Source organism: Dromaius novaehollandiae, chromosome 5 (genome assembly GCF_036370855.1).
Source record: "Dromaius novaehollandiae isolate bDroNov1 chromosome 5, bDroNov1.hap1, whole genome shotgun sequence".
NCBI classification, from domain to species: domain Eukaryota; kingdom Metazoa; phylum Chordata; class Aves; order Casuariiformes; family Dromaiidae; genus Dromaius; species Dromaius novaehollandiae.
In genome coordinates this window covers 51,904,190-51,919,615 of record NC_088102.1, presented here as the reverse complement: position 1 = coordinate 51,919,615, position 15,426 = coordinate 51,904,190, and the positions used below count along the sequence as shown (strand labels likewise).

The window sequence follows — 15,426 nt, the reverse complement described above, 5'->3', positions numbered from 1 at the left end:
ACTTTCTGACCAGAACAGATGCTGGAATTACTACGGCTTCTCTAACACCAGTTCCCAGAGAATTTAGCTGAGAACAGACCTGGGTTGTGGTGAACTCTTTTCAGAGGTGCAGACTGTGCCGGAACAGGGTGTCCCTGAGAAGATTCACCAAAAAGTCTATGTTGGAGCATATTTGAGATACTGAAATATTTTTCCCAATTTTTCCAAATGCCAAACACTAGAAAATTTCTTTAATCTCAGTAGGAATCCTAGAAACTTAGCACTTTCCAGAACCGACCCACAAACCTGTTTGCCTTCCAGGTGAAATAGAGAGATAATGATATCACGACAGGCAATGAAAATAAAGAGAGGAATATAAAAATTTACTGCTAGAGGCCACCTATAAGGACAAACTAGATTATAATCTGGGACCTGAAAATTAGAAGGAATTAATAGAAATTATGTGGCAAAGAGAAACACTAGTAAAAAACATAGTAATAGAAAGACTAGAACAGAAAGAGCAAAACTGTGAGCAGGTGAGACTTCAAATATTCTCTAAGTATTTGCATTAGGCAAGCATGATTTTTCTCCTTCTAGGTCACCAGTAAGGGATAATTCACGTCCATTTCAGATAAGCTTTAATCTAATGTAGTTTCTGAAAATAACCTTTGATTATTTTGTTTCTAAGTGACAAGAGATTATCTGCATCATACTGAGTGGTACCAAGAACTAATATGTCTTACCATGTGTAATGAGGTACGCACATCTGCATCATGGGTAATCTGCTCAGGGACACACACCTACTTCTGTATTGCTTTATCTTCACGATATTCGCAAAGCACTTTGAAACACTATGTCCTCTTAAAAGCTCTGAGTTTTGTTATAAAGAAGCTGTTTGATTTCTTATTTGAGAACTAAATCTAGCGATGCAGAAGATAAAACACATTTCACAGATACATTACAGCACATGTATAAATGTTTGGACAGTGCCAGATTTATTACTATGGACTTTTAGGTGTAGAATGAACAAAGAAACAAAATATGTTAAAAATATTTCTGTGAGGAATGAAGCTCGTTCTTTTTCACTTGTTTTCAGTAAGATCAGGCAGGTTTATTTAGATTAAATAAAAATAACAGGTTTATTTTTACACCAGCCATGGCCCTTCTCTCATGAGTGGCAGACATAAATGATGTCAGTGTGTATGACTAACCAGTAAAAATAAGGTAGATATTTTTGTATAGGCTGTGTAATATCCTATTAATACAAGACCATTTTGTTTAGTTTACATTTTCTTTGGACCTGGTCCATTCACAGCTTTCTCTGAGCAATTTCCTTGTATCATAAACTTTGATCTATTGTCACTCACGCAGTTTTGAACAACTGCTTACAGCAAGACACACCTACTTAACTGCTGGCATCCTGTAACAATAAGAAAGCATCCTAAAAATGTATTTTATAATTACAAAGTGTAGGCAGAAGACCCTTTGTGCTTTTGCTTTTGGCTGGAGATGACTGGGCTCACGCTAAAAGAACGGAAGTCTTCCTAATTTGCTTCATTGCCACATCAGCTAAGTATCGCTAAACCACAGCTGTCTCCAAAGTGAGCACCCGAGGCACAGGAAAGTTAAGTAATTTGCTCATGATCAGACTGTAGAGTCAAGGGAAGAGTTGGGAACAGAACCCAGTTCTTCCGGTCATCTCCTCCTGTGCAGCTCCATGTTTCGTCCCTCATCAAATTATTGAGAATCATTCAGTTGAATGAGTACGTAGGTAGGTAGGTAGGTAGGGGTTAGGCAGGTAGGAAGGAAGGAAGGAAGGAAGGAAGGATCTAACACACTCTTCTTCATCCGATAAAAGCTCTTTTCATCAAGAATTTAGAAATTCGTCTCTGTGTCCCATCTTCCTCTATCAAGTTAAAAAAAAAAAAAAAGAAAACCTTCCTAAAAACATTTTTGAACTAATCCCTTTCTCTAATACGTTGTTCTGGGTTTTTGTCCCTGTGATGAATGTCTTGCTACATCTTTACTGTGATTATTCTCATGGGATATAAAGAGATGAGATAATAATCCCATCGCGAATTCCAGTATATGTTTGAATCCTCCTGAAGAATCCAAGAATCTGTTTTATACAGAACAGCAGCAATCAAATTGGCAGATGAATGGGGCTAAGACAGAGTTTCTTCATTTTTTAAATGTGAAGCTAGGGTGTTTCCAAAGTGAGGAAAAAATGAATTCCATGGGGGATTCAGTGTTGCCTCATTTCCTCCAAACACCACATACAGTGTTGCCTCATTTCCTCCAAACACCACATACAGTGAGTCCCTAAACTTTAAACAGGCAGGTGTAGCCTCAGAAAATCAAAACCTCAGTGCTGACTGGATCATGGTCTTGCTAGGCAAGTCTCAAGAGAACTTCCTTGTAGCCAGTGGTTCTGGCACTCACCTAGCATACAAGATATACTGAGGCTTAAAAGAGCTCCAATGCCTGTGCTTTTGGATGATGGAGAGGGAGTCTATCAATCTCTCCCACTGCAGCTATTTTTCATTCTGTATAAATAATTACATTTTCACTGAAACAGGGATGTGAATCCAGACTCAAGCTTCTGTTTCAATGAATGAAATCCTATGAGAATATGGAAGAGGTCTGGGTAGGGGATCCAGACTGGTACTCTCTTTTTTATGTCTGTGAGAATACATTCTTTGGAGGGAAACACTTACTGTTTTGGGTTGAGTTTTTTTCTTTTCGAAATGAACCTGGATTTTTGGCAAACATGTAAGTTGGAATGGCTTCCTCAATATTGTTATGCATCTGAGACCTTTCTAAAGCATCACTGGCTTTTTACCTAGCTTCTTCAATCTCTAAATGACCTTGATACGTTCCTTTTGACATATTTTTTGTGACATCTGAGGAAACAACGACATGGTAACATAAAATAAGATTTGATCTTGTTCTGAAAGTTTTTGCTTTGATTAACAATGAGAGTCTATGATATGCTGTCCCAGCCTTCCTGTGTCAACAGCCTTAATTTATTCTCTGCAAGATTTTGTCCTAAGTAGTAGTACTGGCAATTGCTATATACACTTTTTTTTTATCCAGATTAGGTCGTTTTTTGTTTTTTTTTAATAAGACTGACAAGTATAAAAATCTCTCAGTAGACTTTGCCACACCAAAGTTCTATCAAGTGCTCTAAAACAACTACATCTGCAAATACTAGATCTGTGCCATATTTTAATTCAGTGTGCAAATTATATATGTGGAAAAAAGTCATACCTGTTGAGATGACCTGATTTTGGATGGGCACATCCCTTTTGCTAACAAAAATAACTAATTTATAGCCAGTTTCAGTAAATACAGGTTTTCCCACAAATAAAGATGCAAAACTTACAGAGCAGACAAGATATTTTCTATTTCAGCTTTTTGGCATCCATTTGTTAGTGTCCTCTACACAAATCATTGGTCTCAAGTTCTGATCGTACTGCTTCAAGGAGATTTGAAAAGTGGACTAACCTATTCTTCCAGTTACCATCACAGTAACTTAGAACCTGAATTAATTTTTTTGGCTCCTGAACTAATTTTTTTGATATCTTACAGTAGACATTTTGGAATAAAATGGTCTCAAATTCCATTTAGACATGCAGGCTAGGAATGAATTTCCCTACAAACTTCAGCATCTCAGGCAGTCTGTCATACCATTTCCTCATTTGTCAGGGGAAACATTTTCTGCCTATGTCTTTCTCCAGAACCAGCTGGGGCCTCTACTGTTTTATCCTGGTGACAAGAGAAGGTCTATATTGATCTTATATCCTTTACATAAACAAAAATATTGTTTCATCTTCAAATCCAACAGCTCAGTTGAACACAATTGTCTAGGGATACAACGTACCCCCCATAGATTTGATGATGGTGCTCAACTACATTCATTCATTCATTCTCCTGCCAGCACCCTTTTAATTCACCCAGTGTAGAAAGTTACTTAGCATTACCCAAGCCCCCAGAATTTCATCATTTGTAGGTACTGGCAGTTCTTCTTGGTGCTGTTAAAAATTCTTTGGAGTTTATGCATTTGGCACTGTTCTTATGTTCACTGTTTTTATTACCATTCACGTTCCACTACATGCAACATTTCTTTCTCATTTTCTTATAATACACTGACATTCACCTTTCTCAATTGTTTTCATCCTCCACACTTTCAGTGAGGAAAAACTCCACACAAGACCCCAGGCCTTCACACTTTAACCCAAAGGCCATAAAAGAAAAGTTTTGTAAAACTATAAAAAGATCACATTTGCTTTCAATTGGCTTTACATCTTGCATGACAACTGTTCATAATGTAACTTTACATTTCTCTAGGTCATACCCATTCTTCTGGCACTTCAAGGCTTTTGTGAAGTGATATTATCCATTACTTCTCTTGCATTTATTTCCATATACTGGATGCTTGCATAGCTGATTCTCAAACCATGCAAAGCTCTATGTCGTCAGAACCTGAAGCTGAGTTCTGCTTTTTATTTTCATTTTAGTCGATATTTGGCATTCCCCAAAAATTCTATAAACCTGAGAACCTTGCTTGCCTGCTATTAATTTTACTCTAGTCTAGGTAACTTCCATTACTTGGTAAATTTTAAATGTTTTTTTCAAGTGTTTGTATTGACTCTTCCCAAAGTTCTTGAGCACTATTTTGTTTAGATGATAATCACTGCTTCCTATCTGATCAGAGCTCACTCTCCCAGAACTGTACAATTATCTGTTCAGTCCTACAGCAATCACAGCCTCTGCTAAGTTTTACCTTCCTCATTCATCCTGTGTTTAAAATGAATCTTGCATATGTTTCAACTTTAAGTACAGCATTCTTTGGCTTTCTGTACTACACCTTCAGAACGCCTGAGTTAACAAAAACTATTAAAACCCACAAATGTTTCAGAATCAGCCATGGCCAAAAATATAGCTACCTTCTAATGGCTCCCCATTGTTCCCACCTACTGTCTGCAGGCGCGGAAGGAGGTGCTACTTGAACTTTTCCATTTTTAAGATAAGTAGTTTCAGTTGCAGGGAAGTTTTCATCTGTTACACAGTTTTATTTAGAGTATTGAATTTACTTCTTTTCATTCTCTTTCTGTAAGTGGTATTTAGTTTGTATGGATTGAGCAGAAATGAGAACCATGACCAGTTTTAACTGGATGTGCAAAACCACGGCTGGAACTACAAAACAACCCACTCAGCCTCTTAGGAAGTTCAAGCCTGAAAGCCATGTCTCCCGCTCTCTCCTCTACGTGTACTTATTGTCTTCAAAGGAATAACACAAAGTCTGACCTTGATTTTAGCATATTCTTGGTTATAAAGTACATCAGTGGCCAGAAATTATACGTGCACCACTGTATTTTCTCCCCAAAATATTTCTAGTAGATTCCATCTACTCCTCCTACTTGTCCTAAATTGCACAAGGGGGTCTTTTTTTGTTTAACCAATAAATTGTTCCTTGAGGCAAGAGCTTGAAACAGATTTGACCACAGCAATGTTTTCCTCCTGAGCGGCTTAGATAGCTGATACGTCTATAAACTTTTTAAAGCTCTGGAGTTGTCCTTCTATAATGACTGCAGGCGCAAACTACATGCTCTGTGTAGAAGACAAGTGCACGTATTTTCAAATGTTAGTGGTACTTTGAAATTAGGTAAAATAGTACCTGAATATGCTTTGGTTACAAAATAGACCTGTAAATATTCTGTATGGAAATTCAAAATATTCTGTAATGGAACAAATGCATAAAAGCAGTTCTATTGAACATATAAAACAGACTTTCTTCTTCCTAAAATAGAAGATAATCTTAAAATGAAATTTCCCTCTAGCAGAAGAAAATGGTTATTCAAAATTAATTACATACTCACCTTTTACTCTGTCACCTTTGTGCAGATGAATTTCCCCTTCTCCTTGAGGTTGATATGGCTTTACGACAATAAAAAGTCTTCCAGGTACAGCACTGTAAAGTTTGCGCTTTGGACCCTGATAATCCAAGACAGAGAGAGTATCCTTGTTGGCACTAGGACTGTAACCGGCACTGGAAATTGAAATTAAGAAACATTAATTCATTATTGAAAATAGACAAAGTTGTTGTTTTATCATCACTTTGATAGGATTAAATTCAGCAGTGAAAGAATAATTATCTTCTGGTAAGACACTTAACACTGTAGAAGAAATACCAGTTTTTCATCTTACACATGCTCTTTTAATTTTTGAAGATCTTTTAGTATGAAACATGGTCAATATTCATCTGACCATAAAAAGACTAAAGTTTTTAGTTCTTCTACAAATTAAACTTGCACATTCACAGACCCAGATGAATTTTAAATTTACATACAAACCATAATTACAAGCATCACAATGTGTCAGAAAGACTTTAAAACTATAGTATTTGCAATTACTGTTGTGAATGGAGAACTTTGCAATATTGCAGTATTAACTGAACAATCAATTTAACTGAATTATTAACTGAATGGACTGAACAATCAAGTTACTTCATCACTCTGAGACCTGGAGCTAAATTTTAGGTCTGAATGTGCACAAAGCATGATTCTTATGGTTAACAGTCTTCAAAAGATCTTTTTTTTATTGATGGCAATCAACAACTCTCTCAATGACTTGAGAGCATATACTCGCATAAGTTGTAGGTCATCAAACAACACAGAATCTACCTAGGGTGAATAGAGAAAAAGTTATTGAAAACTGGTGAATAATATATGAAGAACTGAATGAAATGTTAAAAATACAATGTGAAGAAAAGGCATATATAATGCATTGCCTAATGCAAAATATAAAAGAGGGGGGAAAAATTATAGGAGATACCATAACAGACTTGCAATATGCTACTATTCAGCTATTAAGAAAAATGGAAAAGCTTCAGGTTTTATACTGAAAGTCTAGAAACAAAATATTCCTGAGAAAGAAGAATATTCTTAAATATTTTAGGAAAAAGATAAAGTACCAAAAAAAAATGAGTTAATGATGGTCTAGCATTGCAACACTCTACTTACTTTCTAGTAAGGGGAAAGAAATAATGCAAAACTATTACAAACAAAACAAATGACAAAGGGTGGAGTTCACTGTTTGTTTGTCCTTTTCTAACCAGTCTCCTACCAAAATAGGAGTCAATGAAGCTCTCAGTATAGATAAAGAGGAGGTTGTCTGGTTAAAAAAAAAAACAAAAAAAACCCAAAACAAACATAATGGATCTTTCTTACAAGGAACACTTCCATTTGGCTGCAGTAACTTCTTTATCATTTGGAATTGTGTCTTCCTTTCATCTTGTTCTACTCTTTTATTACTGTGAACAGGTGCTAATAAAGATAAGCAGTCCTTAGTGTTTAAAAACGAACATGGTTGCACGTCTCTGATGGCATTTGAATACAAAACCTCAGCTGACTAGCAATTGTTTAGAGGAAGACAGGAAACGATGACGGTAACTTTTCAATTCCTTTTGTCCATTCCTTTTTCCTTATAAGTGAAGAAGAAGCAATAACCGTAAACAAGCCAGATACATAAACTATTACTACACATCCAATTTCCACCTGTATCAAGCTGCATTTTCTGCCTAATCTGTTAGCAACCAGGCAGCAGCTGTACATGATGTTATGTCCCAGCATCTTATTTAACTCTCATCACAGCAGATTCAATCATTTTCTCTCTCACTGAAAGAGGAGGGGGGAATGGCACATTTAACCTTTACACTGAATGGATCATTTCTCAGGAGACAGACTTACGAATCGAAATCAGGGCTTCAACATGGCATGGATGACTTCTTAAAAACCGTCTTCCCTCTCCCCTTTGTCCCTAACACGGGCTCCCAGCCCAGCAAGGCCCTGCCGTGAGGGGCAGGAGGAGAAGGGGATTTCAGGAGATGTGGGCAGATGGCAGGAGTCCTCTCCCTCTCACTCAGGAGAACGTGGCCATCCTTGATGGCTCAGTGCTGACCGAGTCCATGCTAGCACGGCCTTTCGCTAATCACTGGGAACAAATCCCACAGAAATGGTGCCATCGCCCTGCGTCTCCAGCCCCCAGCAGATCAGTTTGGCTATGGAAAGCAGCAGTCTAGTGAGATGATAAAGAGAGAGGAACAGGCTGAGCCACAGGCTGCAAAGATCACAGGAAAAGTCCTCCCCGGCATAACTTTCCAGCCCTCCCCTTTGCACCAAACAACCCCCATGCACAAGATTAAAATGGAAGCTCATCGATGCCTCCGGTGAAGCTAACCCCTTCTGTGTACGCTCACCTCCTCCAGTGACCAAACCCCTTCTCACTGCGGCTGCTCCAGAAGCCACCACTGCGCTTCACCTACTCCAGAACCTACTGCTACAACAAAAGGGGCTTTTTTAATTTAAGGGGAAGAACAGTTTCATAGGAATGGATCATCTGCAAACAATAAGCAGCAATAACAACAACTACTACGATTAGCTGATAGTAAGTAGGTGGTCATACAGTTAAAATAAACAAAAACTGTAAGGAAAGTCCCATGTAAGGTGCCACTCGCGACTGCAAAAAACATGCCTGTGGCAAGAAAAGGCATTGCTTGCAGGAAAAATATATAAAAATGCTCTTATTTGTCTTTAAATTTAGAAGCCGGAAGTTAGAGACTCCAGCTCTTTTGAGTATTCGTATAAACTCTGGCAATCTCTAGAAGAAAATCACAGTGATTTTTCTACTCTGCAGACAGATAACAGTTTACACAGCTGTGATACTGATGCATTAGCAGAAAGAATAAAATTTTGTTTCCACAGTATTTCAGGCATGAAATTTTGTTTCTGTTATCACTTGTGCTGGTTTTCAAAAGCATGTGCTCCCAGAAAGGGCAGAGGCAAGTCATTTGAATAAAGCAAAAGCAAATAAAATAAATATTTGCTTTTTCAAAAAGTTTCAGAACTCAATGAACTGTTTATATTTTAAGATCTCACAATGCATTATCCCAGGAAAGTCAACAAAAAGCCACTTTTTATCACTTTGAGCTAAACAAGTCTTTGAATGGAAGGTAAAACCTCCCACTTTGGTAGCACCAGCAGTAGCCAGTAGGATATGAGGGCACCCACTGAAAAGCACCACGCAGGTGGACTTCCTCACCTAAGTGGAGCCTCATTATAGACAACACGATTTTATGCTGATATGGTTCTCTCTGAGGAAGTGTGATCCAAAGTTATTGATTTTTCACGATTACTGTAACACATGCCAATGTGACAGTAGTTTGCTAGTAGTAGTTCTACTGAGTGAAACCACTAGCCTAAGAAATTCAGAGTCCTGTTTCCTGCAATGATTCTTACAGTTCAGACAACTTTTTTTTTTCTTCTTTTTACAATGCAGTACATTCCAATATCCAGCACTATTGTTACTATCTCAAATAATGACTGTCAGTTTGGGTGCCTACAGCTAAAGAGGGAAGAAGAATGTGCAAAGTAACAGCAGATAGCTTTAGCTGACGGGAAAACTGAAGTAAAGATCCAGCATGCCTACGAACGATGAAAAAGAAAACCAACAGCTGCATTTCTTAACGATACTCTTTTCTTTTTCTACACTGAACAATAGATGTTCTTTTGGTATTAGGAAACTGGACAGACAAAGCCCGGTATTTTAAATGACCACTGACTGAAACGTGTTTGATCAAAACACTTCAGCTCCAGTTTATTCAGCTCTGCCTCCCTTCTCTTCTTCTCTGTAGCCCTGCCCTTCAACCCCTCTGGCTTATCATCCTGGTGCAGTTTCATTGCTTGCCTGCCTGACAGAAGCTGTTCGCAAGTCCTCCTCAAAGTGAAGCTGTAATTATCTATTCACAGGACAGTGGTTTCATAAAGCTGAAGCCTCCATTTGTGATCAAAACACAGACACAATCATCTGCTTTATTATATTACCTACAAAACCTACATCACTCTAATTAGTCAGGATTTGTTATCCAGTGGGATGTAGCTGCAGGATATTTGCAGAGCGCCTGCTAAATTGCATTTGTGATTTAAGAGGAAAAAAAGAGCAGCAAAGTCATAGGGAATGCAAAACCCTGCAAGGATGATCATAGAAGGAGCTCATTACATCTATCACCATCATCTCAAGAAGCCACCTTTGCCCTCAGTCAGCCTCCTATACTACGCAGCACAGCTACACAGCACTTCGTCATCATTCCCTCCCTTCTCTCTGATTCAGAACTCATCTGCAGAAGGGGGAAATGAAGCGGTCTCTACTTCATCTCCCATATGCAGCTCCAGCACAGATTTCAGGCGCGACAGATGCAGGCACAAAGTATCTCAGAAGTGTTTTACTTTGCTATTAAATACAATAGTTGCTTTAACTATTAGACTCAAGAACTAGCACCTGGATTCACTTCAGAGGGGCACACTTAGTGATAAGTCACTACCTAACTTTGCTCAACGTTAAAGTCTGCCTCACTGCTCTAGCTCCAGGTTGAAACAGCTGGCATTGACTGCAGTTTCCAAAAACCAGAGATCGGAGGGATTAAAATATTAAGCTTTGGACATGTTCCACTATGCTGAGATTTTATTACCTATATGTTATACGGAGTGCCAAACAGGCATATATAAGTAACGCTATGGAACGTGGTAGTCCACATGGGGATGTTAGGAGTACTTCACACTGTGCAAATATTCAAAAAGTCACCTGATGTGCCTGTGTTGCTGCCTTTTCGCATCCTCTCCCAGCCTGTTTAAGGATGGCGACCGGCTCCGAGAGGACGGAGTGTAACTCCCAACAGTTTTTACAGTTCCATTAGGATTATTCTGCATCTGTTGAAGTAGATGAGGTGAAAGGCTGCGGTGGGAAGAAGCAGAAGAGGAGGCTGACCAGTCAGGGAGGTTGTTGATGTTGAGATTGTTATCGCTGTTGGAACGGAGCAAGACGCGAGGTGCCGCCAAGGTGCTCGGCGGCCTCCGCCTTCTGTTTGAATAGGTAGGAGCCTCTCTGAAGGGCACTGCGTAAAGAAAAACATCCAGGGTAATCACAGATGATTTTACCATTTATATGCGTTTATCACCCCATAAAAAGATACAGCAACATATGGCATTACTTTTCCCGCAGAGAGAGACAGTCACTCTACCTTGCCTGCACAGCTAGGCAATGTCTTTATCTTTAAAACATCATTAGAACTGAAAACAACGGGGCAGCATTAAACTGTTTGCTGGCTTTAACAAATAGTTAGGCAACATTGATAGCATGAATCTGCCAAACTAGGGTCTAGGAAAAGGGAAACACCTATTCCTTGCTAAATTTGAGCCTCAGTTTGTTTGACTTCTGTTAAGATTTCCTCACATCCAACCAGAAAGTTATGGAACAGGGCCGAGCAGCAGAATTTGTGAAGCATGCTCTCCGTTCCTCCCCTGTTGGCATCCAAACTGGGAGAATTTTATTCCATCGCAAGTTCAGGCCTAACTTGAAATCTTTAATGTTAACAGTCACCTTATCCACTTCTTCCAGGTTAAAAATTGAGGACATAGATTTTTCTCCTGGCAGAACTCTATTACACTGCTAAAATCCCTTGGTATATCTCTCTTTCTAATCTAGGCGTTTCTACCGCAGCTATCGCTATTGTATATAGAACATATTACCCAAGGGTAATGCACTCACTTCATCCCGTGCTGTGTCCCACAGAGACCACAACTGCATCTAAAGGCTGTAATATACTGGTTAATGAAATAGACACAACAGAAAACAAAAGCAAGGGCAATAAAAATCTAATATAAACCAGAGGACTTATCCTTCCATCAGTGTTATTGCTGCACTCATTGGAGAATTTGTGTAAACAGACACTACGTTTCCCGAATCTCCATTTCTCACCGTAGAGGGTCACTCAGTTCCAACAACTTAGAAAAGCTCCTCATAAAGGGCAGTCGACTCACACTAGCTGTGATGACACTTCCTACTCATTTTATAAGGTAAGAAAGGATCTGACCCTGAAAACTCAGGTTTACCTCAGTCCCCACTCATGCAAAGTACTCCTATTAATTTCAGTGGAGCTCATCGCGTTGCAGGACTTGATCCAAAGCACACATATTTACATTTGCAAAGGGACAGTAGTATTACTAACAAAAGGCAGCCAGGCATTATTCTGAGGACTTTACTGAGCCGTTGTAATTTTCAAAAGTTGTATTTTAGTAGGGAAATAAGCCCCACATACCTGAAGTGCCACTAGGAGCCATTCATAAAGTGACATAAATGTCTACACATTCGATACCGTTCAAAAATGAAAAAGCAAAACTGAATTAAAACATGTCCACCATACTGTGCAAACAAATAAATTCATATAAATACAAATATACATAGGAAGCATTCTGTCCTGCCTTGAAATATAGCCCTTTATTGGCTGAACATAGCAAAATTTAAGATCCCAGAGCAAAACTGAAAAATGACATAAAACAAAGGTGTAACTGCAAGGAAAATAATGGTTTATAGCATTTTCACCAGAATCAATTCATTAACTGTGATCCTGAATATCTTAAAATGACATCTTCCTATTCCCAGTGAATTGAAACTTGCTGTGCAGGCACACTTGCTGTGCGGGCACACTTGCTCTGGTAAGTAGCTCAGCAGCCTCAGAACAACAAAACAAAAGAGGACAGCGTGCACAGGGAGGAAGAGCTTTAAATTCAGGTCCATGACATTTCACTTCAAACCAGGCTGAAATAAAGGAAGTAGTCTTTAAAGCTGTTAAAAGGGATAAGACTCTTTATGCTAGAAACTGCCAGAAAGTCTGTACAGTTTTCAGGATACTCCAATTTTTCATATTTCATTTTTTTTAAGGTTTCCAAAGAGGAAAGTACATCAGTGAAAGTGCCTTACTGCTTCAGGCATCACAGTGAAAGCCACGGTTAGTTCTAACTTAAAGAAAACTCACAGCACGTATTTCCAAAATTAACATATCCAGATCCTCTCAATTTATATATATGACCCTGATGTGCTGTTTGCATATTCCTGTATTTCTGACATTGAGACTACGGCTCTAGGAAGGATTCAGTTGAAGACAGGGACGTCTCCCAGGTACACTAAGGCAACATAGTTATTGCAATCACTGTAATAAGGAAGAGGACATACAAGGCAGCACTGCAGCAGCAGACCTGCTGTCTGAGAGGCTAACCTTGCTCTCTGGGGTCACAGGAGCTTGCCTCAGACTTCAGTAAAAATGGGGTCTGACCCTTCCGTTTTAATTTTTCATGAGCTTAAAATTGTGACCATTCGAAGCCAGACTCTCGAGGCTTCAACCCCTAGATTTAAAAAACTAAACACTACCAATATTTTTGAATGTTTACCGTAAGTTTTGAGAGGCTGTGGGAGATCTTTTGGCGGGAGTGGGAGGGAGCACGAGGGGCACGTTGCCCAGATGCGCTGACAGGATGGACAGAGAATTGCCGAGCACACTTATACCGACAGGTTTTAGAAACCACAAAACTGCCCATTCATTCCCAATGAAAGGTAGCATATCCGTGTGCATGCATACATGCTTTCCCTGTATCAGCCTGAATTGATTCTTTGTCCATTGCATGTCCAAAAAGGATTTTAAAGGATCACTGAGGAGTTAGCTCCTGATCTGCGATTATTGTGCTACTCTTAGGGAGAGAGCTACGAGCAAAATTAACCTTTACTATACAAAAAAAAGCGATAAAAGGGGGCAGCTAATTGCACAAATTGATGGGTGTCTAACACAAATCTTTTATAGAAAGAGTTAAAAATAAGCATTTTCATGCCTAAAAATGATTAATATTCCACCCAACTGTTTCTTTTCCCCAGCAATCTGCAAACCGTAAGTGGGTGGATATTTTTTTAGCTGCTTCTTAGGCATTATTTATATTATTTTCACAATAAAAAAAACTACAACCCAAAATGATGAAGTGCAAATGTACGTGCTTTGAACTCTGTTGGACACTGTTTTTCCCTAATGCTTCACTATGTTCAAAACTGTAAGAATGACTGTTGCAAAACTTGTTTGGGAAAAACAGACGATACAAAGTGACATGAAAATGTCTCAACTGATTTCACGCTTCTAAAGTTCAGAATTAGCACCCCTAAAAGCATACCTGAAAGCATCAGCTCCTCTTCCAGCTCTCAGTTTCTATTCCTAGTACCTCACACATCTGAAGGGGCAATCAAGCAGCATTCACTGATAAAATGCACCTAGCAAATTCCTCATGTGCTTTCAAATGCATTTCTCGGGGAACAAAATATTTTCAAAACTACCTGACCTTTCAGAGAAAACCTAAAATGCATAAAATCAGCCACGTCCAGCTTTCATAATCAGTTGCCTAACTGGACCGTCTAGCAGAAAATCCCGTTGGAAAAGAAACTGCAGGAATTGGTTAATTACAGAGTAACTAAGCCCACCGGATCAACTACGAGCAAGAAAACAGCAGCCTGCAACGTCAAAGCGGTCGGCTTGCATCGCTTACCTTCTTTCTTTGTGAAGGCATTTAACAAAGACTTCATTTTCCCTGTTACTTTAGCAGCAGTCCCCTCATTATAATACCACCTTGGCTGGGAAGGAGAAGAGGAAGGAGGGAAAAAAAAAAGAAAAAAAAAAGGAGAGGAGCAGCCAGCTACCCAGCGTGCGGGAGGTGGCTGCGGGCGCGGCGGCAGCGCGCAGCCCCGCGCAGCCCCCGCCGCTCACGGCGCCCCGGCCGGCAGCATCAGCCCTGCGGACGCCGCCGCTCCCGCAGTGGTCGCATCCGTGCGCCGCCGGCGCGGGGCAGCACCGGCTCCGGCTCCGGCTCCGGCTCCGGCTCCGGCTCCGGGGCGGGCGGGCGGGCGGGCGGGGGGCGCCGGCTGCAGCCGGGCTGGGCTGGGCTGGGCTGGGCTGGGCTGCGCGGAGCGGGATGCTGCTGCCCGCGCCGGCGGCTTCGCAACTTGCGCCGCTGGCGCTGCGCGCTCAGAGGCGGGCTGGGCTTTTCGCTGTTTATTCCCGTGCTTTTTGCAATGCTGCGGAGTCAGTCCGAGGGCAAGTATGAATCAAAGTGAAAACAAGCCAGCTTCGCAGCATGCCTACGTTAATTGAGGCAAAACTGCCACTAAACGGAGTATCTTAGCACGGCCTATATGCCGGCGTGAAAAAGACGAACATACCAGCACCAATTATTTTTCCGCTCCCCCTCCATGCAGTGATCACACTGAAATAAAAAAAAAAAATTCTTCCTGTACGGGGGAAAAGTATTAAAATTCAGCCAAGCTGTTTTACTAAATTCAGCACAGATGACAAAAAATAAATGTTGCCAGTGCAGCTTTTTAAAGTCCTAATCCTGAAAAATTCTACAGATAGCTATGCCAGTCAGTGCAAACGCCTTCCCAGAGGAAGAGCGCATAACTGAAATAGGCAGATATCTGTGTTTTAAAAATACCGCAAATAGGAAGCGGGGCGGGGGGGAGGGGATGTGCTAACACTCACAAAAATTTATATCTTTACTAGTTACACGTACAACATAGAGA

At 40.1% G+C, this 15,426-nt stretch overlaps 1 protein-coding gene across 4 annotated transcripts in view; it reads right to left on the bottom strand.

The window, feature by feature from the left end:
* SHANK2 (SH3 and multiple ankyrin repeat domains 2) overlaps positions 1 to 15,426 on the bottom strand; it is a 374,573-nt gene that overhangs the window by 211,307 nt on the left and 147,840 nt on the right. For all 4 annotated transcript variants that reach the window (XM_064512811.1, XM_064512809.1, XM_064512810.1 and 1 more), the window contains 2 exons: positions 10,621 to 10,930; positions 5,862 to 6,031 (listed from right to left, as the gene is read on the bottom strand). In XM_064512811.1, the coding sequence (XP_064368881.1) occupies positions 5,862 to 6,031; positions 10,621 to 10,930 (480 nt within the window). The remainder of the gene's footprint in view (positions 1 to 5,861; positions 6,032 to 10,620; positions 10,931 to 15,426) is intronic.